Genomic DNA, 24,119 nt, shown 5'->3' with positions numbered 1-24,119 from the left:
CCCTCTCTTCCCCTCTCCCTCCCTCTCTCTCTCCCTCCCTCCCTCCCTCTCTCTCTGGATGTGGCTGTCCTGGGGTGTCTCACTCTCCTCCCACTCTCCCTGTCTTGTGCAGATTGACTGCTGAAGACTTCTTCATGCCTAGCAAAACTTAAACAATGTTTTCTTAACGCAATAAAAGATTAAATGCTGAACCTCCCGATGGAGTAGTTGCTTGATCAATCCACACACACTCGTTTTCCTTCTTGCCCTCACGCCGTCGTGACCTCCTGGTCTGGAACCTGGAGAGAAGAAGCACAGGCAATCCTCAATTGACGCCTGCAATTGAGGTGGGAAATGGCCGTCCCGGGCAAGGTGTGTATGTGTGTGAGAGAGAGAGAAAGAGAGAGTGTAAGGATTGCCTCTCCTCCTAACTTAAGAAAGGGAAGACTCTTGAGAGGGAGTATTTCAAAAGGAGCCTTTAATTAAGCGGAAGGCCTAGCAAGGCATTCAAGGCAACATCTGGATACCGTTAAGCAAGAGAAGTAGAATTTAGCCAGATGTGGATTCAGCCAATCCACAGGTGTGAAGATGTTATTGTCCCAGCTGCTCTGAGAAACAGATAAGCGGACATTCCCATTGCCCTCTTCAGCTGGCTATTAAAGCGAAACAACCCACATGGCCCTCCCCCCTATACATTCCCCAAGAAGTGAGAAAAATCTCAGGGCCCTCTGGCGCCAGGATGCAAGTTATAAAATACCGGTTGTCCCAGGCAACGCTAATGAATCGAATCCAACCACCCCACTTCTCCCAATTGAACGGCAGGATCACTTTTAGGGATCTGACAGAGAGATCAAAGATTTGGGGCCATGGGGGGAAAAGGGGGAAGAAGTGGCACCCGAAAACTTCTTTCGTGCCAGTTGAGGACTTGAGGCCGGAGGGAGCTCAAGATGACGCAGCACCACATTCCTGGCGCACTTAGATGTTTGGAAGTTGCTACGAGTTTATCTTTGGATTATCATAACAAGAAAACCTCTCCTACGCCCCAGGCTTCAGCCTGTTCAAAGGCAGAGATGTCAGGCAGGTCAAAGATTGGCATAACTCAACCCAGGTAGACTTTGTCTAGCTAGGTAACAGAGTCGGAAGGGACCTTGGAGGTCTTCTAGTCCAAACTCCCTGCCTAGACAGGAAGCCCTACACCCCTTCAGACAAATGGTTATCCAATCTTTTCTTTAAAACTTCCAGGGTTGGAAGCACTCACAACTTCTGGAGGCAAGTTGTTCCACTGGCTAATTGTACTAAGTGTCAGGAAATTTCTCCTTGGTTCTAAGTTGCTGCTTTAAACAGATTTAAACGGAGAATGCTTCACACTGCAACACTTGGTTGCAAGGCTCCTCCTAATCCAGGAGCTTCCAGTGAAGAAATAAAGCACCTTGCGTCCTTCAGGAATGGTTGGTGACGCCTGAGCTTGGTGGTTTTCTTGAAGGCATTTCATGACCCAACTAGGTAACGCTATCAGTGCTCACGCTGATGATGTTCCCTAGTTTGGGTCATGAAACGTCTGCAAGAAAACTGCCAAGCTCAGAAAGCACCAAGGACCCTACAGTCATCGTTGTCCTAGCACTGATGATGTTATCTAGTCGGGTAATGAAATGTGCAAGAAAATCAAGCTTAGGAGCAAGGACTTCACAGTAGTCTTCCTCCTTTTCTTCTTCCTCTTCCTCCTCCTCTTCCTCTTCCTTTTCTTCCTTCTCCTCCTTTTCCTCTTCTTCCTCTTCTTCTTCCTCCTCCTCCTCCTCTTCCTCTTCCTCTTCCTTTTCTTCCTTCTCCTTTTCCTCTTCCTCCTTTTCTTCTTCCTCCTCCTCCTCCTCCTCTTCTTCCTTCTCCTCCTTTTCCTCCTTTTCTTCCTCCTTCCTCTTCCTCCTCCTTTTCTTCCTTCTCCTTTTCCTCCTTTTCTTCTTCCTTTTCCTCCTCCTCCTCCTCCTCCTCCTCCTCCTCCTCCTCCTCCACCACCACCACCACCACCAACACCACAATCTCCCCTCCCTTCTAGCACTGATGGTGTTACCTAGTTGGGTCATGAAACGTCTGCAAGAAAACTGCCAAGCTGAGACAGCATCAAGGACCCTTCACGATCAACCCTGAGCTGCACATATATCCCCTTTCGTGTGGTCCCTCAGCCTCTCGTCCTGGCCACCGTTCGGCCGCCCAGTGAGCCTAGGCAGCCCCCTCCTGGCTGTTTCTGGCGGAACCCCATAAAACTGCTGGCTGCATGACCTGGTGAAGGCAAGAGAGGCTGCATTTGGGCTTTCTGGATCCAGTCCAGAGAAGTGGCGTGTGTGTGTGTGTGAGGGGGAAACGCCCCAGTGTTTACAGGAACAGTTTCTGTGCAAGCCAAGAGCTGAACTTCACTCGTTCTGCTGAACGCTCAAGTTTCCCACCAGCTTTGCGTGTTTATCCGTGATTTATGATTCCTACAATGCCAGGAAGCAAAAGCCGGGATCCGTCTGCTTGGAGCTTCCTCTGGGTCGGGCAAGGAGGGCGTGCTGAGTTCAGAGCAGATGGGGGCTTCCCCCCCCCTCTCTCTCTGAGCATCGGTGACTCGTGCAGTAAAACATTAGTTTACATGTGTCATCGGTTGACTCGAGCACTAAACATTTGTTTATGTCCATCTGCGTCTTTCCAGCCTAGCAGCTGTGCAGACAAACCCCTGGAGGCCACGTTGCCAGCAGCTGGGCCCAGCTGGGCCCTCCAGAGGGAGGATGCTCCCTCCTCCCCAGCCAGCGTGCTGACGATGGGGACAATGGGAGCTGAAAGGTAGCACCCCCAGAGGATGGCAGGGATCCGCCTGCGCACCAGCAGACGAGTGTTTTGCCTTGGGGTGAGAAATCCATCCGGTTTGGGCCTTTCCGGAATCCAAGGGACCCAGGTTGTGTTTTCTCTGCCCCACAGCCACACAGGAGTGAGTTTTACACACATACACACAGAGAGTGGCCCTTTCGTTGCGTGTGTGTGTGTGTGTGTGTGTGTGTGTGTGTGTTTTAGCAGAAAAAAGAACACAAACTTTGAACAAGGGGGCTTGAAATCCAGGGTTGTAGTGGTAAAGTTAAAATTTAAAAAGTGAAGAAGGAATAGGTGCTATGTGATTATATGTTATAATTTGCTTTTGTCTTTTTTCCTTTTTCTTTCTTTCCTCTCTCTGTCCCTCCTTTCTTTTTTTCTTTCTTCCATCTCTCTTTCTTTCTTCCTTCCTTTCTTCCCTCTTCCTCCTTCCCTCTTTCTTTCTTCCTTCCTTCTCTCTCCCTTCCTTCCTTTCTTCCCTCTTCCTCCCTCCCTCCCCCTCTCTTCCTTTTCCTCTTTCTTTCACTTTTTCTCTTTCCTCCTCCCTCCCTCCCTCCCTCCCTTCCTTCCTTCCTTCCTTCCTTCCTTCCTTCCTTCCTTCCTTCCTTCCCTTCCTTCCTTCCTTCCTTCCTTCCTTCCTTCCTTCCTCTTATCTTTTTAGACCTCCTTTCCTTCCTGGAGGCAGCTACTATCTGGGAATGCAACCCAATTCGATGCAGGCAGATTCGTACTGCCATAGCAGCCAAGATGGGCACCCCCCCCCGTCCCCCTCCCAAAATGTCAGTTTGGATACTGAAGACAACAAAGGCTACACTGACCATTTCGAGCGTCAAAGCAAACGGAGACTCAGTTGCCTCTTCTAACTTAGATTAGACTCTCCACAGACAGTTAGGCCGCTGTTTCCTCTCCTCTCTGGATAGGATCCCCAAAGGCATTTGCAAAATGTGAGGAGGGGGCTAGGCTACAAGCCAAGGGAGACAGGCCGCACATCCACGCACACACACACACACACTCATTTTCCTTCCACTGAGCCCAAAACATACAACTTTTTCTGGCCACGTTCGTTTAAGTGAGTCGCTGCCGGTTGGTAAAACGAGTCACACGGTTGTTCAAATGAACCTGGTTTGTCAGAAGGCCAGGACCCCGGGACACCGCGAGCATCGTAACTATGAGTCCATCGCCAAGTGTCCGAATGCAAATTGCGTGACCGTGGCGGGGGGAATGCTGCAACGGTCATGCATGCGAGGAAAGGGCTCACAATTCACCGTTCTTAGTGCCGCCGCAACTTCGAGCAGCCACTAAGCGAAGCGCTGTAAGTCGAGGGCTGTCTGTGTAACTCGACCCAAGGGAGCTCGGTTAGAGCTCCGTCGAAGGCCGTGTCTTCTCCTCGGAGCCTTCGGCCTCTCCAAGATCGGGCGTCTGGAAAGCCACGTAGGGACACCGTTCCACGTTGAGGCAGACCAGTTTCTGCAAGCTCGCCGTGTTCACGATTTGGAAGCCGGAGGCCCCTCCAAAGGTGCTGGGCTTCCAGTATTCGGGGGAGCAAATGGGGTTCCCCAGGAGCCCCTTCAAGGAGAAGGGAGCCCCCATCTCAATCATACTTTGTCCAAAGATGCTGCCAGGGTAGGTCTTCTCCACCAACAGGCCGGGGAAGAACTCCAGGGCGTCGATGTCTCCATACAGCTTTTCCAGCGTGGCAACCATGTTCTCGTCATCTGCAAACCAAGGAAAGGAAAGCGAGAAATCAGGAAGTGAAGTATCTCAGCTCGTCAAGGGCCTACAAAGATTTCCATGCCTGGACTTGGCTTTCCAACTGCTCCGCGCACTATGGAAGGGCCGCTTTGGAAGGAAGGGATCCACTGATGTTTTTCAACGCTCAACCAACGCTTCAGGGTGGAAGGCATTGCTCCAGCCACACAACTGGACAAGTCCAATCGGACAAGCCCTCAAAGAACTTTTCCTCTGGTCATCTTGTCCTGTCATCCCCACAAATTCATCTTCAGAAGCAAACTCAGGGAGTCCCGTTTAGCTTTCCAGGTAGAGGCATGTTCTGTCCTGACCCAGCTCCCCAAAACACGACAAACCCTCTGTAGTTGAAACAATTATTCTTTTATCAGGAGCGCCAGCAGCCACGGCAAAACGTTTCTCTCTCACCACGGGCTAACAAGTCTGTCTGGCCAGAAGATGAATAGTTGTCTGCCCCATCTATTCATCTCCGCCCCCTGCCTTTTATCCCCAGAGCTGAGGTGGGGGCTTCGCTAGCAGCAGTGGCTCTTCCGTCCCAAGGACCGGCCCATAGATTTCCACTGCTCTCCTCTCCTCTGCCTTCTGTGTATCCATGTGTCAGGCACTGGACCCAGCTGTTCCTCCTCTTCCTCATCAGCCACCTCCAGACCTGGGGGCTTTTTGACTCTCCATCTGAGGGCTGACGGATGGCCCAGGTTCTCCCTCTCTCTCTCCCTCCCTCCCTCTCTCTCCCCCCTCTCTCTCCCAGCTCCATTCCCTCTTCCCCCTCAGAGCTCCCAGGTTGCCTTGATGATGACCCTAACTCTGATTCAGTTGCTGGAGGGACCAACAGGCTGCAACATGTCCTCATTCTTGCACCCAATATGGCCAAGCCAGTTTTTTTTCAAGAAGGCTCAAGGACACTTCAGTGACCTTGAGATTTTTTTCTGGGGATCGTACCTGTCAGTTCCCGGAAGGACGTGTACGGCTTAAGATGGAACCTCTTTCGGTACTCATTAAAAGGCTGGAAACGCATCAGCCGGGATTCCTTGATTGTTCCAATTGCCACTTTCAGAAGGTTCTTGTTGATATTTGGCTTCCCACCAATCTGAAAAGGAGAACCGAAGAAGGTCCTTTGTCAAGAACAATTTTTTTTAAAAAAATGCTCGATATAGGTGGGTCTCTAGATCTAGGAAGTAACCGTATTTCACTTCATAAAACAGACGAAGGACGGTTGCAGGATTTGGGCTTGGCTGGTCTAGAGAAAAGAAGGACTGGGGAGACACGAGAGCAGCCTTCCAGCATTGTAGGGGCTGCCACGGAAAAGGAGGGGCTCAGCTTACTCTCCAAGGCCCCTGAAGGCAGGACAAGAAACAACGGATGGAAACTCATCAAGGAGAGAAGCAACCTGGAACTGAGGAGAAACTTTCTGACAGGAAGGACCATTAACCAGTGGGACAGCTTGCCACCAGAAGTTGTAAATGCTCCAACCCTGGGGGAGTTGGAGGAGACTGAGAGTCACTTGTCTGAAATGACGTAGGATCTCCTGCTCGAGAGGGGGCTGGACTAGAAGACCTCCAAGGTGCCTTCCAGCTCTGTTCTGTTCTGATTTTGATCTGTAACCTGAGACATTCTTTCCCTTCCGGCAGAACATCAGCGACTTGCCTGCGCTTGAAACAGGAAGCCACAAAAACCCTTCAGCTCTGAACAGAGCAAAGGTTCCCCCTCTCCACCCTTTTAGAGGGGCATTTTGGATAAATTGCATTTTAATGCCCCCAAATAAGTGACAAATGAGATCTCTTAAAAAAAAACCAATAAAGAGGAACGAGTGAGATCTTACGTGTTACCCAAACCCTCTTTAAGAAAAGAGAAGGGAAAGAGGCAACTTAGATCAACCAGAATAGAGACGGAAGGGACCTTTGGAGGTCTTCTAGTCCACCCCCACCCCCCCACCCCCGATGAAGCAGGAGACCCTATCCCATTTCAGACAGGTCGCTGTCCACTCTCTTCTTTAAAACCTCCAGGGATGGAGCACCCACGATTTCTGGTGGCCGGCTGTTCCCCTGGTTAATTGTCCTCCCTGTGAGGAAGTTTCTCCTTAATTCCAGGTTCCTTCTCTCCTTGATGAGTTTCCATCCTTTGCTTCTTGTCTTGCCCCCTTTGGAAAATAAATCGACCCCCTCCTATTTGTGGCAGCCTCTCAGATATTGGGATACTGCTATTCTGTGCCACCTAGTCCTACTTTTCTTTAGCCCAGGGGTAGGGAAACTTGGCTCTTGGGTCACTTATGGACTTCAACTCCCAGAATTCCTGAAAAGGTTCCCCATCCCTGGCCTGCTGGTTTTTCACTTGTGGGGGATATCAATTTTTGACTTGAATGGGACTGTTTAATTATACAAATGTAGGACATAGAAAGAATATATTAAAAAATATGTCCCCCACAAGTGAAAAACCAGCAGGCCAGGGATGGGGAACCTTTTATGGCTCCCTCAGGAATTCTGGGAGTTGAAGTCTGTTAGGTATAACATTGATACCCAACAAGGGGTCGGACGGGCTTTACACCCACCAGCCAGCCAAGTAAAAGCGGGGAAAACAAAAAAAAAAGAAAAAAGAGCCGGGCGCCCCCCGCCCCCCCCCCCCCCCCCCCCCCCCCCCCCCCCCCCCCCCTGCTCTTACTCCTGGTACCCCACGGCGTTTGACTTCCCTCCAAAAACCCCCCCCCCCCCCCCCCCTGGGAAGGCATAAGGCTACTATCTGAATTAAAAAGAGTTTAGTGAAAAGAAATATATTAAAAAAAACATAAAAAAAATTAATAAAAAATCTAAAACAAAAAAAAAAAAAAAAAAAAAAAAAAAAAAAAAAAATTTTGTTTAAAGAGTAAAAACACAAAAAACCCCCCCCCCCCCCCCCTAGCCCCCCCCCCAACCCCCCACCCCCCAACACGCAATATTAAAAAACAAAAAAAAAAAAAAAAAAAAAAAAAAAAAAAAAAACCCCCCCCCCCACCCCCCATCTGATGCTTGGCCTCCTTTAGGTATGCACTGATGATGTACTTTAGTTGGGTCATGAAATGTCAAATGGGACTTTCTCACTAGGAGATAAAGATTGCTCAGAAGTTGGCACATTTCTAGTCCAGGGGTGCCCAACACCCAGGCTGTGGACTGGCACTGAGGCACAGCATGCCAGAAACCGGACCGCACAAACCAAAGACCGTCTGGAACCAACCCACCCTCTCGTGCCCCCAGTTCTGGCCACTGACCCACCTGCCCAGCTCGCTGTTTGGAGAAGGCCTCGACCAGGGTCTCTATGCTGTACTGGGTCAGAATGGTGTTGTTGAAAAGGAATTGGTCGTAAGTGTATTCTCTGTCTGGCAGCTGGAAAGAATCTGGCATCAAGCCATGCCAGTGGTACAGCTGGTTGAACTCCAGAGCGATGCGGTTCTGGTACTGGAACTGGGCCCCAAAGAGAAGCTCGGGCTCAAACATCAGCTTCAGGTGGTAGCCGCTGAGATGCTGGACGTAATCCTCAATGACAATTTTGATCGTCTCACCTGGAAAGAGCGGAGGGTGGAGGGAAAGCACCGGTGAGAGGCGCCACGGAGACTCCCTTGTAGCCACGGCCAATTTTTTAAGGCGACCACTCAAGTTGGAAATGGCCGTGGCTGTGAAGGCATCTACAATACCTTCTGAAACAGCGACGAGCTGGGATGGTAGTCAGATAATAGCTTATTTACGTAGCTGTCAGGATTCCGGCGGTGAACCCCATTTAAATCATGAGTCTCGAGCCAAACTTCCAAAACTTCAAAAGGAGTTAATATGTCCGGCACTGCCTGGGTGTAGCCGACATCATCCATTGTCACCCTTGACCCTGGTTTTCCCCCCCACCCCTCTGGGTGTATCATAATGTATATTCTCCAATGGGACCCCTCCATAGCCCAGAGTCATCAATCATGCTCTCCAGTTAGAATTTTGCATGGCAGAAACTTCAGTCACCTAGAAACTATCTTTGAAAACATTTATGGAATGCAGTTTCGGTTTTGTAAGCTGCCACACAGCTCCCCCCTCCCTTTCTGATGGCAACTCTAAAAAGACCATAGAAATATTTTGAGTTGACTTTCGGCTCCCCTCACTTCATATAATTCATTGTCACCCTTGACGACCCAGGTTTTCCCCCAACCCCTCTGGGTGTATTGTAATACATATTCTCCAGTGGGACCCCTCCATAGCCCAGAGTCATCAATCAGGCTCTCCAGTTAGATATTTGCATGGTAGAAACTTTGGTCACCTAGTTACTATCTTTGAAAAACTATCTATGGAATGCACTTTCTGTTTCCAAGCTGCCGCACTGCTCTTCCAAAACCCCTTCCACCCCTCTTTCCGTTGGCAACTCTAAACAAAAAACAAAAAAACCACCATAGAAACATTTTATGAGTTAACAACGTCGCCTGTTTGGGACTTCCTGTAAAGGCCAAATTCCTAGGACTCCCTGCAGCGCCCCCCCCCCCTGCCCACCTGTCAGGATGAGCCGGGCGGTCTGGAAGAGCTGCTCGTCATCCCAGGTGGGGTGTTCCTGCTTCAGCAAGTCACAGACGCGGTTGTGCTCCCGCAGCCAGAGGGTAGCGTACATCAGGAGGCCCGGGAGGAGACCGAAGACCTCCTGGCCCATGGCAAACCTCTGCTCCGGAGGGGTGCCTTGTGGGTAGATCATGTGCACGGCGGCTTCCATCATGGTTGGGGGGTAAATTTCTCCCTTAATCAGCTGGGGGGGGGGGGGAAGAAGAGCAAAGGGTGACACTTCGCACTAGCCCTTAGGCTTATATGCCCCTTTGTAGTGCTTTCACCACTGTCTCTAAGCCGTTTACAGAGCCAGCCTATGATCACCGACAATCGGGGTCCTCATTTTGCCGACCTCGGAAGGATGGGAGGCTGAGTCAACCTTGAGCCAGTCAGGATCGAACTGCTGGCAGTGGGCAGAATTAGCCTGCAATACTGCATTCTTACCACTGTGTCACACAGCAGATAGATAGATAGATAGATAGATAGATAGATAGATAGATAGATAGATAGATGGATTGATGGATGGAGGGGAGGGAGGAGGGAGGAGGAGGGAGGAGGGAGGAGGGAGAGGGAGAGAGAGAGAGAGAGAGAGAGAGAGAGAGAGAGAGAGCCATAGCACTTAGATTTATATGCCGCTTTATAGTACTTTCACAGCCTTCTCTAAGTAGTTTGCAGAGTCAGCCTCTTGCCCCCAACAATCTGGGTCCTCATTTGACCCACCTCGGAAGGATGGGAGGCTGAGCCTGGTGAGATTTGAACTGCAGTCAGCCAGCAGTCAGCAGAAGTAGCCTGCAGTATTGCATTCTAACCATGTGCTATCCCTCCCTCCTCCCTCCCTCCCTCCCTCCCTCCCTCCTTCCTTCCTTCCTTCCTTCCTTCCTTCCTTCCTTCCTTCTTTCCTCCCTCCCTCCCTCCCTCCCTTCTTTCCTCCTCTTTCTCTCTTCCCATCCCTCCCTGCCTCCAAAATGCATCCATCTTCCTTCCTCCTTCCTTCCATCCTACTTAGCAATAGCTCTTAGACTTTATATGCCGCTTCACAGTGCTTTCACAGCCTTCTCTAAGCGGTTTCCAGATTTCAGCCTCTGGCCCCCAACCATCTGGGTCCTCATTTGACCCACCTCGGAAGGACGCAAGGCTGAGTCCACCTTGAGCCTGGTGAGATTTGAAGTGCCAAAATTGCAGGCAGCCGGCAGGCAGCAGAAGGAGCCTGCAGTACCGCACTCTGACCACTGCGCTATTGTAGCTCATAAAGGTCACATTTAAGAGACGGCGAGAGCATTGCAGAAGGACTTCTAGGCAGGGGTGGGCTTCAAAAATTTTTTAGCAAGGGGTTCTCTGCCCCGTTACTAGGTGGGCGTGGCCTAGTCGGCCTCCTGCACCACAGTGGACTCCGGAGGCTCTCTGGAAGCCGGAAATGGGCCCATTTCTGGCCTTCCTGAACTTCCGGGAGGCCCGTTTTTTGCCTTCCCTGAACCTGTGGGCACGCCCTGCACTTACCTGCATCCAAAACGGGCCACATGGGGACTCCCGGGAGGGGCGAAGCGGAGTGGGTGGGGCCAGCCAGGAGTGGGATCTGGGAGTTTTCCAAACTGCAGAATCTTAGCTAGGGGTTCTCCCAAACCCCCGCCAACCCTCAGCAGCCCACCCCCGTTTCTAGGCCAGTGGCCCCCAACCTTTAGGGCAACCAGTTCTGTAGGGAGAGGTTTTTCTGCGGACCAGAGGGGGCTGTGGTTTCGTGTGCTGCCTGCATCCGGTTTCTGGCATCCTGTGGCCCGGTGCCGGTCGATGGACCAGGAGTTGCGGGGGGGCTATTCTAAAGCTTCCCCAATCGTTGCCATCGATTGTGCTGGATAACACCTCCGACAAGGCTGTTATCAAACAATTGGCATCCCATCAAGGGTAGAACTTCAGCTTCATCCCTACAGAATTTCAGGAAGAGACTGCACTGCCCTCGTTTTGACCCACACCCTTTTCCAACAAATCAAACACAATCCAAAAGGAACAAAAAACTTGTAATGCTTTTACAAAATAATTGGCTGTGATAAGCACAAGCCTTGCCAAACTGTGCGAGACTTGCCAAACTGTGCGAGACTTGCCAAAAGATAACAGACAAGAAATAAGTTGCAATACAAGAATCTTCAAATACAAACTCAGGATACTGGAAGGTCCACGAGGCTGGAGTTTCAAAACGTCTTTGCCTTCTGCAAAGTATGTTCGTTCACAGCTGGCTTTTATCTTCTTGAAGGAGGGGTAGCCTTACTCCTGAGTCTACCCGTGCTGTTGTAGCTGCTCTTTCCTGCGAGCAACCCTGCACGCACACGCACTTGGCCCAGGCTCCTCAGGAACCTCCTCATCGCTGCTGCCAGCCCCCCACAATCTCTGAAGGCAGCACCCCACTCCCTAATGGTCTTTGCCCCTCATCTGAGTCTTTGCTTTCCTCAGCCGTCTACAACTGCTGCCGGCTAACCACAACACCTCTGTCAGAAATGGTGTTAGGGTCTCCTGCTTGGGTGGCGGGTTGGACTAGATGACCTACAAGGTCCCTTCCCACTCTGTTAATCTGTTAAAGATTCTTAGCTTCAGGGTTTGCCATGCAAATCTTACACATTATTGCATTGTGTTTTATTTTTACTGCAAAAAAGCACATCTGGGCAGGCCAAGGTGGGCCCTTCCCGTTGCTAAATTCCCCTAAAGTAGAGAGGAGGCAGACAGGGGGAGCTGCGAAATTGCCAGACTCTTCTTCATCCTGGACTCCACCTGCCATCATCCCCTGCTGGCTGGGAACGAGAGAGACAGAGTGGTCCATCCAATGGGGAGGATTGTAAAAGCGCGGGGCATCTGCCAGCATGCCCCATAGAGGGGTGGAATGAAATCCATGGCCAGGCCCAAACTTTTCCTCCGAGTTAAAAGACTTTTCTCGGGCTACAAGGGAGTTTTGTTCAACTTTCTTACCTGGTATTTCAGCTTCCCATCTTTGAAGAGGCGCAGCTGATGTTGGCGTTCCAGGTTGTCTCCGTAGATGTGGCCCAGATCCACCTGCAGGGAAGAGCCAGCATAACAGGTGAGTCATTTCTTTCTCTCCTTTGGGTTTGTGCGAGCGTGTGTGTGTGTGTGTGTGTGTGTGTGTGTGTGTGAGAAAGAGAGAGAGAGAGGATTCAATACTCTAAAAAGTTTGAAAAGTTACTGGAGGGCGGGGCCGAGAGAGGACCAGACACAGGGGAATGGTGGAAGGAAACTCTGTAAACCCTCATCCCCAGCTGCTCTTTTGTTGTTTATGGTCCACCAGACACATTTTTTTTTCCCCTTCTGCAAAAAGGTGCTTGGACTTTTGAGGATAATTTCCTGAAGGTGTGTTTTGTGGCAAAGCTTTCACAAGAAAACGCAGAAGACCAGGTTGTGTTTGTTAATCATTTTAGGTTGCTGTTGGGAGGAGGAAGGAATTATTTTTATCCACCCTGTTTGGTGGTGCTTGTTTCCTTTCAAGACCAGCCAGTGACACTCGGGTGGACTAAGCCAAGCACCCCAGGGGTGGGATTCTACCTGGTCGGACCCGTTCTATAGAACCGGTTGTTATGATTCTGCGTTGTTTGGAAACAGGCAAATCGCACTACTGGCTGGCCCCGCTCCACCCACCCATTCCTTACCTGGCATGTGCACCATCCAACTTGCCTGCCTCGTGCCTTTGCTTAATTTTTGGTAAATTGTTATTTTTCTTTTTTTTCCCCCTGACCATCAGCTGTTCTGCTGTGCCGGGAGGTTTAGATCCTTGGATTTCTTGCTTCCTGGCTAATCTAAAAGCGGAGCTGAACCTTCCTTAGGACCGAAGCTTCTATTTTTCAGTGCAGACTCAGGTAGCAGATTGAAGAAAGGTAAATCTCTGAGTGAATCTGTGATTCTGTGAGCAACTCAATCGGCCTGCCTTGCCTGATTTTGGGTAAAAGTTGCTCTTTTTTATAAAAAAAATATATATCAATATTTACATATATGGTGTGTTGTGAGTTAATTTTATGAGTTTGCTTGCAAGCAAATTTTATGTGACTGGTAGCAGATTGCAGAAAGATAGATCTCTGAGTGAATCTGTGATTCTGTGAGCAAGTCAATCTGCCTGCCTCTTTGCCTGATTTTGGGTAAAAGTTGCTTTTTATAAAAAAAATCAATATTTACATATTTACAATATTTACATACAAGCCACGCCTAGCCAGTCACATGACCACTAAGCCATGCCCAGTCAGCAACCATGCCCACCCAGTCACATGACCACCAAACCACACCCACAAATTAGGCCACGCCCACAGAACCGATTGTTAAGAAATTTGAATCCCACCCCTCAAGCACCCTCCCCCCCCGCCAGAAATGTTGGGGGACCCTTGAATCAATTCTGGGGGCTTGGGACCTGCCCTCCCCAGGAGTTTCCCCATCAGGCCTCCAAATTTCTCTTCCGGGGGTGCTAAGCGTGGCCTTTCCCCACCTCAGGATCTGCCCACAACAGCCTCTCAGCCAGGTTGATGTTAACCTGGGGAGATCAAAGTCACCTCCCTCCCTGCTCCCCTCCTCACCCCGTGGCCCAGAGCCCGGGTGAATCCGCGTCCCATCTTCCCGAACGTCTTGAAGAACTGGTGCGTGAAGTGTTGGGCGAAGAAAGCGAACATCAGGTTGGTTCTTTGTGGGTCTGGATGGAAAGTCCGGCGCAGCAGAAGTTCTTCCGCCACCAGTTCGGCTCCTGGCAGCTCCGGGGGTCCTGTGGGGTGGAGAGGAAAGCCCTGCCCGAGCCTGGTCTCCTGGCATGTGCCGGTCCCCTCCTCCCCCTTCCTCTGTCCCCTTCCCCTCCTCCCCCCTCTCCCTCCCTCCCCCTCCTCTTCCGCCTCTTCTTCCTCCCCCTCCTTCTCCTTGTCAACTCCCTCCCCTCCTCCCCCTCCCCTCCTCCCCACCCCCTCTTCCTCTCTTCATCCTCCTCCTCTTCCCCTTCTCCTCTTCCTCTTCTTCTTCCTTTGCCTCCCCTTCCTCTCCCCTCCTCCCCGCTCCCTCTCCCTCTCCTTGTCCTCCCCTTCTCCTCCCCTTCTCCTCTTCCTCTTCTTCCTTTGTCTCCCTCTCACTGTCTCCTCCACTTCCTCCTCCCCCTCCCTGTCCCCTCCCTCTCCCTCTCTTCATCCTCCTCCTCTTCCCCTTCTCCTCTTCCCCTTCTCCTCTCCCCCTCCTCCCCGCTCCCTCTCCCTCTCTTCATCCTCTTCTCCTTCTCCTCCTCCTTCTCCTCTTCCCTTCTCCTCTCCCCCTCCTCCCCGCTCCCTCTCCCTCTCTTCATCCTCCTTCCCCCTTCTCCTCCTCCCCTTCTCCTCTTCCCCTTCTCCTCTCCCCCTCCTCCCGCTCCCTCTCCCTCTCTTCATCCTCCTCCTCTTCCCCTCCTCCTCTTCCTCTTCTCCTCTTCCCCTTCTCCTCTCCCCCTCCTCCCCGCTCCCTCTCCCTCTCTTCATCCTCCTCCTCTTCCCCTTCTCCTCTTCCTCTTCTTCCTTTGTCTCCCTCTCACTGTCTCCTCCACTTCCTCCTCCCCCTCCCTGTCCCCTCCCTCTTCCTCTTCTCCTCCCCCTCCTCTTCCCCCTCCTGGCAGAGCTGCCCCCTGCAGTACCTTTCAGCCCCATCGGCGTGGGGCAGTTGGGGGGCACCGGCGGGAGGATGCGGGTGAAGTAGCTGAGGTTGCTGTAGGATTCCCAGTTCAGGTACCCGTAGTTGCCACTGAAGGTGGGCGGGCTGGGGATCAGGTTGGCGCGGGCTGCAGGGCGGGAGGCAGGAAGGGGGAAGAGAATTCGGAGAGGGGGCATGGAGGGCTTGTAGGGGGAAGGGGAGGGGTCCCAAGACTGCCAGCTGGAGGAGGGGTCCAGGCTGGGTGAGCCTCTCAAGCCCAATCGGACGGGGAACCTTTCCGAAGACATGTGCCCAGAAGTGGGTATTCAGCCGGTTCTGACCAGTTCTGGAGAACCGGTAGTGGAAATTTGGAGTAGTTCAGAGAACCGGCCAATCCCGCCTCTGACTGGCCCCGCCAACCCCACCTCTTTTCTGCCTCCCATCGAGTCCCAGCTGAGCGGCTGGGTCTCCTTTGGTTGCCCTGCACAGGAGAACGGAGCTGGAAAGCAGGTTAGTGGGGTAGGGAGGGAAGGGGGATTTTGCAGTATCCTTCCCCTGCCACGCCCACCAAGCCACGCCCACAGAACCGGTAGTAAAAAAAAAATTGGAATCCCGCCCCCACTGCCTGTGCCCATCGGAGCCCACTCACCCGTCAACACCACTCGCATCAAAAGACCTCGGAGGAAAGTCCGATTCACGGCACTCCACAACCAGCGGAAATGGGTCAGCAGGTAGTGAACGGAAGACGGGCTCGGCTTCAGGGTGTCGTACAGCCACGTCCAGAACTCCGCTGGGGGTCCAGAGACATTGTTTTTTTAAAAAAACCACAGATATTTCCCTAAAGGCATCCCATTCGGAGGATTTACTACGGAGACGAACCCATGGGAAGCTTCCCTTCTCCATTCTGGGCAGTGCGGGGGATACACTAAGGTAGACTGCCTCTGAACTTGGAGGTTCTGTGCCTCGATATCTCTGTGTGTGTGTGTGTGTGTGTGTGTGTGTGCACCCCCCCCCCACCTGCACACAGGAGCCAGAAGCGATACTCACGGGAGCTACAGTTGGCGCCATAGTATCCTGTCCGGGTACAGTCACATTCGTACCCCTTCGTGCCAACCCGGACGCACAAACCACTGTGTTGGCACGGGAAAGAACAGCAGGGGTCCACTGCAAGGAGAAAAAGGGAAGGCAAGGAAGGTCAAACAAGCAAAAACTCGGGATTTGTTTGCTGCAAAAAAAAAAAATGGGTAGGGCATGAAACGGATGGACAGATGGAGAAATCCCTTGAAGTCACTCAAGTGAGAAGGGCAGTGTGGTAACGTCATATGTGTCATCCATCGGTCAAGACTTCTGTGTAAATAAAAGCTCAAATAACTAGCCCTGGGGATATGGGGAAGTTGTCCGCGTTTCTTAATAAATTTGGAAACTATGATGTAATAAAATTTCCTCTTTCAGTCTGCTTAATCCCTGTCTGTTTCCATGGCAGCAAATGCAGTTTATTTGCCACTCACTGGCCCTCGTTAAATTGTCTGGTCAAACTGACAACTCGGTTGCCAATGGAAACAGCCTTGTGAGCAGAAACTCGTTGACTTGTGAGTTGACTTTTGTGAGCAGAAACTTGTATAGCAATAGCCCTTAGATACTGCTTCACAGGGCTTTTACAGCCCTTTCGAGGGGGTTTACAGAGTCAGCCTATTATTCCCCTCCCCTCCCCCCAAGAATCTGGCTCCTCATTTTACTGACCTTGGAAGGATGGAAGGCTGAGTCAACCTGGAGCCAGTCAGGATCGAACTGCTGGCAGTGGGCAGAATTAGCCTGCAATACTGCGTTCTCACCACTGTGTCACCATGGCAGATGATAGACAGACAGACAGACATAGATAGATAGATAGATAGATAGATAGATAGATAGATAGATAGATAGATAGATAGATAGATAGATAGATAGATAGATAGATAGATAGATAGATAGATAGATGACAGACAGACAGACAGACAGACAGACAGACATAGATAGAGAAGAGAGAGAGACATAGATAGATAGATAGATAGATAGATAGATAGATAGATAGATAGATAGATAGATAGATAGATAGATAGATAGATAAAGTAGGTAGGTAGGTAGGCAGAGACAGACAGACAGACAGACAGACAGACAGACAGACAGACAGACAGAGAGAGAGAGAGAGATAGATAGATAGATAGATAGATAGATAGATAGATAGATAGATAGATAGATAGATAGATAGATAAAGTAGGTAGGTAGGTAGGTAGGTAGGTAGATAGATGATAGATAGATAGATAGATAGATAGATAGATAGATAGATAGATAGATAGATAGATAGATAGATAGATAGATAGATAGACAGACAGACAGACATAGAGAAAGAGAGAGAGAGACATAGATAGATAGATAGATAGATAGATAGATAGATAGATAGATAGATAGATAGATAGATAGATAGATAGATAGATAGATAGATAGATAGATGATGGACGGATGATAGGTAGACAGCAATAGTGCTTAGACTTATATATATACTTATATACTTAGACTTCACCAGTGCTTGCCAGCCCTCTCTAAGTGAATTACAGAGTCAGCCTCTTGCCCCCAACAATCGGGGTCCTCCCTTTATTGACCTCGGAAGGACGGAAGGCTGTTTATTTGCCCTAGCTACAGTAACAACCAAGTGGCAAATTAACTTCAGATCTGAGATTGTATCTGTCTGTTTGCTTTTCTTTTTTTTTTTCTTTCACCAACACAACTTTGAGTTAAAAACAACAACAACCAATACAGTAATTTAGAAAGCAACAGGTAAGCAGCTTTAATGCTGCAACTCTACTTTTTAGAAGCTTCAGTCTTGTCAAATCAGGAAGTCTGCCCACTCTGCAGTTTTTATTTTTATTTTTAGCAAAGCCAGCTGTCTGGAGTTGATTCGGTTACTGTGTGCATAGCAAAACACAAAGCAAATTTCTTATCTCCCACTTATCTCTGGGTGGTGCCATTCCTTGGCTGGTGGAGTAAGAGGAGAAGAACGATCAGAATCCAGGCTTGAGATAAGCTTGAGGCCAACTCTTAGAACATACAATAATAGAGTTGGAAAGGGACCTTGTAGGTCATCTAGTCCGACCCTCTCCAGCCAAGCAGGAGACCCTACCCCATTTCTGACAGATGGCAGTCCAGTTTCTTCTTGAAAGCCTCCAAGGATGACGCTCCCACAATTTCCGAAGGCAATTTCTGTTCCATTAGTTGATTGCTCTCACTGTCAGGAAATGCCTCTCCTTGGTCAGTTTCCATCCATTGTTCCTTATTTGGCCTTCAAAGGTGCCTTAGAAAATAGCTCGACCCCTTCCACTCTGGGGCAGCCCCTCCAATCTTGGAAGATGCTCTCCTGTCTCCCCTGGTCCTTCCCTTCTCTGAGAAGATTTGGGGGCTGCTGTTCTAGTCAAACCTCGAGCAGGAGACATTATTCCATTCCAGACTAATGGTTGTCCAATCTCTTCTTGAAATCCTCCAGCGATGGAGCAGCCACAACTTTTGAAGACAGGTGAGTCCATTGGTTGATTGCTCTCACCATGAAGACATTTTCTCCTTAGTTCTAGGTTGCTTCTCTCCTTGCTCCGTTTCCATCCATTATTCCTTGTCTGGCCTTCGGAAAAACAGCTTGACCCCCTTCCTCCTCTCTCTGGGGCAGCCCCTCAGATATTGGGAGACTGTTATCCTGTCACTCCTAGTCCTTCTTTTCATTAAACTAAAGGTAAAGGTTCCCCTCGCACACACGTGCTTAGTCGTTCCCGGCTCTAGGGGGCAGTGCTCCTCTCCGTCACAAAGCCGAAGAGCCAGCGCTGTCCGAAGACGTCTCCGTAGTCATGTGGCCAGCATGCCTAAATGCTTTCGAAGGCACATGGAACGCTGATCCCTTCCCACCAAAGGGGTCCCTATTTTCCTACTTGCATTTTTTTTTTTTTTTACATGCTTTCGAGCTGCTAGGTTGGCAGAAGCTGAGATGAGTAACGGGAGCTCACTCCTCCGTGACGCGGCGCTAGGGATTCGAACTGCCAAACTGCCAACCTTTCTGATCGACAATCGACAAATCGACAATCGACAGTCGACAAATCAGCGTCTTAGCCACTGAGCCACTGCTTGTCCCTTTATTAGATTAGACATACCCAATTCCTGCAACTGTTTTTTGTATGTTTTAACCTTCATGCTCCCCAATCCTCTTTGTTGCTCTTCTCTGTGCTCTTTCCAGAGTCCCTACATCTTTCTTTTATTGTGGTGACCGGAACTGGATGCTTTTTCCGTTGCATTTTAAGCAGGAAGGGGAATGTGCGGGTTTATCGCGGGTTGCAATCCAGGTGCATATTTGTGTTCTGAGGTAGAGAAGGGGCCTAATGGCGCAGGGCAGTCAGGGCAGAGGTTGGCCTTCCCTTGTGGCTACCTTGGTATCCATCTTCTCCAGCCCTTAGGGCAAAGAGTGGCTTTTATAGCCTCTTAAAAGGCAGAGCTCCGATAAGACCTGAAGATACGGTCTGAACTAAGCACGGACATATCCAGGAAGCTGAGAATGGCCTGGGAAGCCTTTGATTTTTAAGCACCATTTTGAGAACTCCTCGGCGTTATGAAAGATCAGATCTTGAAGTCCTAGATGTGGCTTAGGAGAAAAACCTCAGAAGGGCCTTTGGGCAGAGAAAAAGAAGATGGTTTGGGTCATGTATTCAATGCCTCTCTTACCCGTGACCCTGCTGAAAGGAACAGTGGAAGGAAAGGGAATCAGGAGACGACAAAGAAGCAGCAGGCACAACTGGACTGGTCGAAATGATGAAGAACATGCAACCTCCACAAAGGAGAAGACTTTCAGACCCAACTGTTGTGCAAAATATATGGGACACATTACAGGCACCCAAGGCTTTTATTAAGGAAAACCACACAGCATCCTATGTTAATCGCAAATGGCCCTGCGTGGGAAGAGATGGGACAAAAGGAGATGCCGGAATAGAGAGTATTTTCTATTATTGCTTCCGTTAAAAATTTACACAAAGCCCACAGCAAAATTGGGCAGCAAACAATACATTCCAGGAAATTCAGAATTACTGCCTCTAGCCGGGAGTCTCTTTGCCTTTTCTACAAAACTTCTCAACCAGGATTCAGAGCAGGCTAGGCTATATAAACCTCCAAACTTACACAGTTGTACAAATCCAGCTTGTATGCATGGCAGGAGAATTAGAAATGCAGCAGCCACAAATCCAGGTTGGTGCCCAGCATCTGTTAAAATCCTTCAGCAGTACCTCTATCCTTAGATGGTAGCAAGGGAGGGGAGGCATGACTGTTTGCTCTGCTAAGTCAGTGCCATAATAACATTTGCATCGTTTACTTCTGAACCGATTTCCAATTTGCTGTCTTAACAATCACCCAAACCCAAACTGCGGAGCAAACTTCAAAGATAGATGAGTGTGGCACCCAGGTAAAATAATTCACTGTAGCTCCTCAGAATCCCTTCCCAGCCCTGCGTGCAATTCTTATCACATTTAAGAGTTACCAACAGGCAGCAATTTGAGGAGAGAGGGTGGCCAAAGGCCTCCCCCTGGCATAGCTTCAATAGTTTCAAACAGTTGGACTTTTCACCCTACCTGAAATGGAGTCTCCTGGGCTGGCATTGAGACCCACCAGCAAAGCCAAGGCAATCCACAAGCCTGGAAACAGAGAAAGAAATAATAATTGAGGGTGGGTGGGAGGAAGGTGTGGTGTGGTGGGAGAAAGGTAGGAACGCGCCTGGAACTTACAGTGCATAGTGCGGGAGAGAAGGAGGGAGGGAGGGAGGGAGGGAGGGTCACTTTAGCTCCACCAGGCAGCTGAGCAATTCCTGGACTTTTTCTGCAATAAAGTCTGGTCTCCACCTTCTTCCAAAACTCCTCCTCCTCCTCCTCAAGAGCCTTTGCATCTGCTGTGGCTTCAGGAGCCTGGGGGCATCTTGTGCCAATGCTGGGCAAAATACCTTTGGCAGAAGCTCCAAAAGTGGAAAATCCCAGGATGCTTCGGTGAGCAGGTTGCTTTTTCATAGTTGGAAGGGACCTTGGAGGTCTTCTAGTCCAACCCCCTGCTGAGGCAGGAAATTCTATACCATTTCAGACAAATCTCTTCTTAAAAATTTCCAGTGTTGGAGCATTCACAACTTCTGGAGGCAAGTTGTTCCACTGGTTAATTCTTCTAACTTAACTGTCAGGAAATTTCTCCTTAGTTCTCAGTTGCTTCTCTCCTTGATGAGTTTCCACCCATTGCAGTCCTTTGCTTGAAAGGTCAAGGAAATAGTTGTCAGCATTTTCTTGGGCTAAGCCTAAGCACCTGTCAGAGTCCGGCTCTTTCTTATGTGGACCAGGTCTCATCTCACAGTGGTCTATCTAAAATGTCAATTTGGTAATTAAAAATGTTATTAAATGGGAGCAATTGTTCTTCAGCTGCTTTCCAAGGGACTACTGCTGCTTCAATATTGCAGGAACCCGGCTTCAGAAAAAATTGAGAAATTGTAATTTATTCCTGTCTTGAAACAGGCTGCAACTTGTTTTTAAATGTTTACAATCCAGTAGTCTTTTATTCAAATTTGTTACAGCAATAGCACTTAGACTTTAATTTTGCAAATATGGTTCCTCTTATTGTTAACCAGTAGAACAGCTTGTCTCCAGAAGTTGTGGGCGCTTCATGTTTAAGAAGAAACTGGACAGTCAGTTGTCTGAAATGGTGTAGGTTCTCCTGCTTGAGTAGGGGGTTGGACTAGATGACCTACCAGACCCCTTCCAACTCTAACTGTTAATCTATTAATCTGTTTCCCCTTCCCAGCCTGAAATATTCTCCTTGCCTAAGGATCTCTTTCCCTTCTTCCCCTCCCTCCCACTCTCTCTTTCTTGTGGCATTCTTTCTAACCAGCAGTAAATTCCAAGGAGGAACAATGGAAATGCGTTTAGCAAAAGAATGATGCCGCAGGGCTTTTTTGGGGGAAAAAAAGGAGATTTCAAAGGGTTGGCATCTCTGGGTAGACTCCAGAATAGCGTGCGCCAAGTGGATGGCATCCAAATCGGCTGGGACTATAGTTTCCAGTAATCCCAGCAGCTGTTAATGCTGGCACATCTGGAAAGCAGCATCGGAAGTCTGGTCCAGAACCAGTGGTGGGATCCAATTTTTTTTTTTTACTACCGGTTCTGTGGGTGTGGCTTGGAGGGCATGGCTTGGTGGGTGTGGCAAGGGAAGGTCACTGTAAAATCTTCATTCCCTCCCCACCCCACTAACCTGCTTTCCAGCTCCATTCTCCTGTGCAGGGCAACCAAAGGAGAACCAGCCAATTAGATGGGACTCGATGGGAGGCAGAGAAGAGATGGGGTTGGCGGGGCCAGGCGGAGGCGGCATTTGCCGGTTCTCGGAACCACTCAACATTTCTGCTACCGGTTCTCCAGACCTGGTCAGAACCTGCTGAATACCACCTCTGTCCAGAACCATAGCTTTAACAATGGTGGGTGGACTGTAAAAGATGGTTGGTTAATCTTAAGCCTTTTAGGTGAAATACGGATCACGGCTCTGGAGTTTACTCTGCTACAAAGTTTAGGATTTGAACATCTCTTCTGCACCTCTGCTAGCATGATCACCAAGATCCACTGATCTGCAAGAAATCCATCTAGTGCTTCTTCAAATAATCTGATTATTTGGACTGATCTGACTCAGTTTCAGCTCCAGCAAAGAGCTTTTTTCAACCTGCCAAGTTTTTAAATTTTAAAATATTGTCTTTACAATCTTTTCAAATCAAACTGAGTTTAAGTACTCTTCTTCTTCTTCTTCTTCTTCTTCTTCTTCTTCTTCTTCTTCTTCTTCTTCTTCTTCTTCTTCTTCTTCTTCTTCTTCTTCTTCTTCTTCTTCTTCTTCTTTTTCTTTTTCTTCTTCTTCTTCTTCTTCTTCTCCTCCTCCTCCTCCTCCTCCTCCTCCTCCTCCTCCTCCTCCTCCTCCTCTTCCTCCTCCATGTCTATCCAGCAAACCATCATCACCTTCTCCATCATTATCATCCTCTTTCTTCTCCTCCTCCTCCTCCTCCTCCTCCTCCTCCTCCTCCTCCTCCTCCTCCTCCTCCTCCTCCTCCTCTTCTTCTTCTTCTTTTTCTTTTTCTTCTTCTTCTTCTTCTTCTTCTTCTTCTTCTTCTTCTTCTTCTTCTTCTTCTTCTTCTTCTTCTTCTTCTTCTTCTTCTTCTTCTTCTTCTTCTTCTTCTTCTTCTTCTTCTTCTTCTTCTTCTTCTTCTTTTGCAATCCAAATCCTCATGTCAACGTTTTCTCTCTCCATGTTTTTCCTATTGCTTATCATCTGCCTTTAAAAGAAATGGTTTTGCACAAATGGTTGTGGTTTTTTTAAGAAAAATCCTTGCTTATTTTGGAAAGGCCTAAACCACTAACTCTTCATTGGACTATTTTATTCTATCATGCCAGAGCCTCCTTAAATGTGGTGATGGTGTTGGTTTAGCTTGGAGAAATAGATAAGCTTGCTTTTGGGGCAACTTTTACAGCAAGTATATTGTTACAGGAAATTTCTTTGGAATAAAGAAATGAAGCGAAAGCGTCATGTACTTACTAAAGCAAATTAGTAGAAAAGAGGCTCTTAGGACGAATTTGTTTATTTCTAAGATGGAGAGCTGTTTGCAAGGAAGTCAGTGTTTAGTTAACTCAAACCAGGGTCATTCTCCTGAACTATCAGGAATTCAAACATTTTTACCACATTTGGGGCTGTAGCAAAAGTGTACACATTACTGGGCTTCTCCCTTCCCTTCCCTCCCCTCCCCTCCCTTCCGGAGTCCTGTTGTCCTTTCCTGTTAAAATCTAACATTTTGGTAGAACAGAACCATAGAACCAAGCCTCTGTGGAACAAGAGCTGGTTTTTTTCCTCCATAACTGTAGGATCTCCTTATCTTCTGAATTTTCCTGCTTCAACTCAGCTTCTCTGGGTCTCGCTCCAGCTTTTTCCCACAGCTCTGGGTGACAGGTAGCCCTCAGTTCACGTCCATATTTGAATCCAACATTTATGTTACAATAACAGAGTTGGAAGGGACCTTGGAGGTCTTCTAGTCCAGCCCCCTGCTTAGGCAGGAAACTCTACACCAGTGATGGCTAACCTATGACACGCGTGTCACTCGTGACACGCTGAGGCACTTTGACTGACACGCCTGTTGGTGTGGGGAAAACCTGCACATTTAGAGGCTGCCTGTGCTCTGCTCCAATCCCTGCTCCCTGCTTGTTGCGTGGAGGCGTGGTGTCACCGCTGCCGCGAGATCTTTGCAGAAGAGAACCAGTTTTAACCGCATAAACTGAGGTTTGTCAGTTTCATTACCTCAGGAACGCTACAGGAGGAAAGGAGATCCATGAGGTTCACAGCCCTGTAAGG

General features: G+C 49.2%; 2 protein-coding genes across 2 annotated transcripts in view; one reads left to right on the top strand and one right to left on the bottom strand.

Annotated features, from left to right (window-relative positions):
* Nucleotides 1–2,326, top strand: part of ZBTB26 (zinc finger and BTB domain containing 26) — a 64,390-nt gene extending 62,064 nt beyond the window's left edge. The window contains exon 3 of the transcript XR_015745413.1: nt 2,308–2,326. The gene's annotated coding sequence lies outside the window, so the exon portion shown is untranslated. The remainder of the gene's footprint in view (nt 1–2,307) is intronic.
* A 1,252-nt stretch (nt 2,327–3,578) lies between these two features.
* PTGS1 (prostaglandin-endoperoxide synthase 1) lies at nt 3,579–20,590 on the bottom strand. The gene is made up of 11 exons (XM_087944012.1): nt 20,495–20,590; nt 20,342–20,404; nt 15,762–15,878; nt 15,364–15,504; nt 14,719–14,862; nt 13,655–13,836; nt 12,051–12,134; nt 9,054–9,300; nt 7,806–8,092; nt 5,503–5,650; nt 3,579–4,532 (listed from the first exon to the last, which is right to left on the bottom strand). The coding sequence occupies exons 1-11, from the start codon at nt 20,499–20,501 to the stop codon at nt 4,174–4,176; spliced, it is 1,779 nt and encodes a 592-aa protein (XP_087800138.1). The 5' UTR covers nt 20,502–20,590; the 3' UTR covers nt 3,579–4,173.
* Nucleotides 20,591–24,119: the final 3,529 nt, after the last annotated feature.

This window comes from Notechis scutatus, chromosome 15 (assembly GCF_049901735.1).
Source record: "Notechis scutatus isolate UNSWTSFEM ecotype Mainland chromosome 15, rNotScu1.2, whole genome shotgun sequence".
Classification (NCBI taxonomy): domain Eukaryota; kingdom Metazoa; phylum Chordata; class Lepidosauria; order Squamata; family Elapidae; genus Notechis; species Notechis scutatus.
This window is presented reverse-complemented; position numbering and strand designations above follow the sequence as displayed.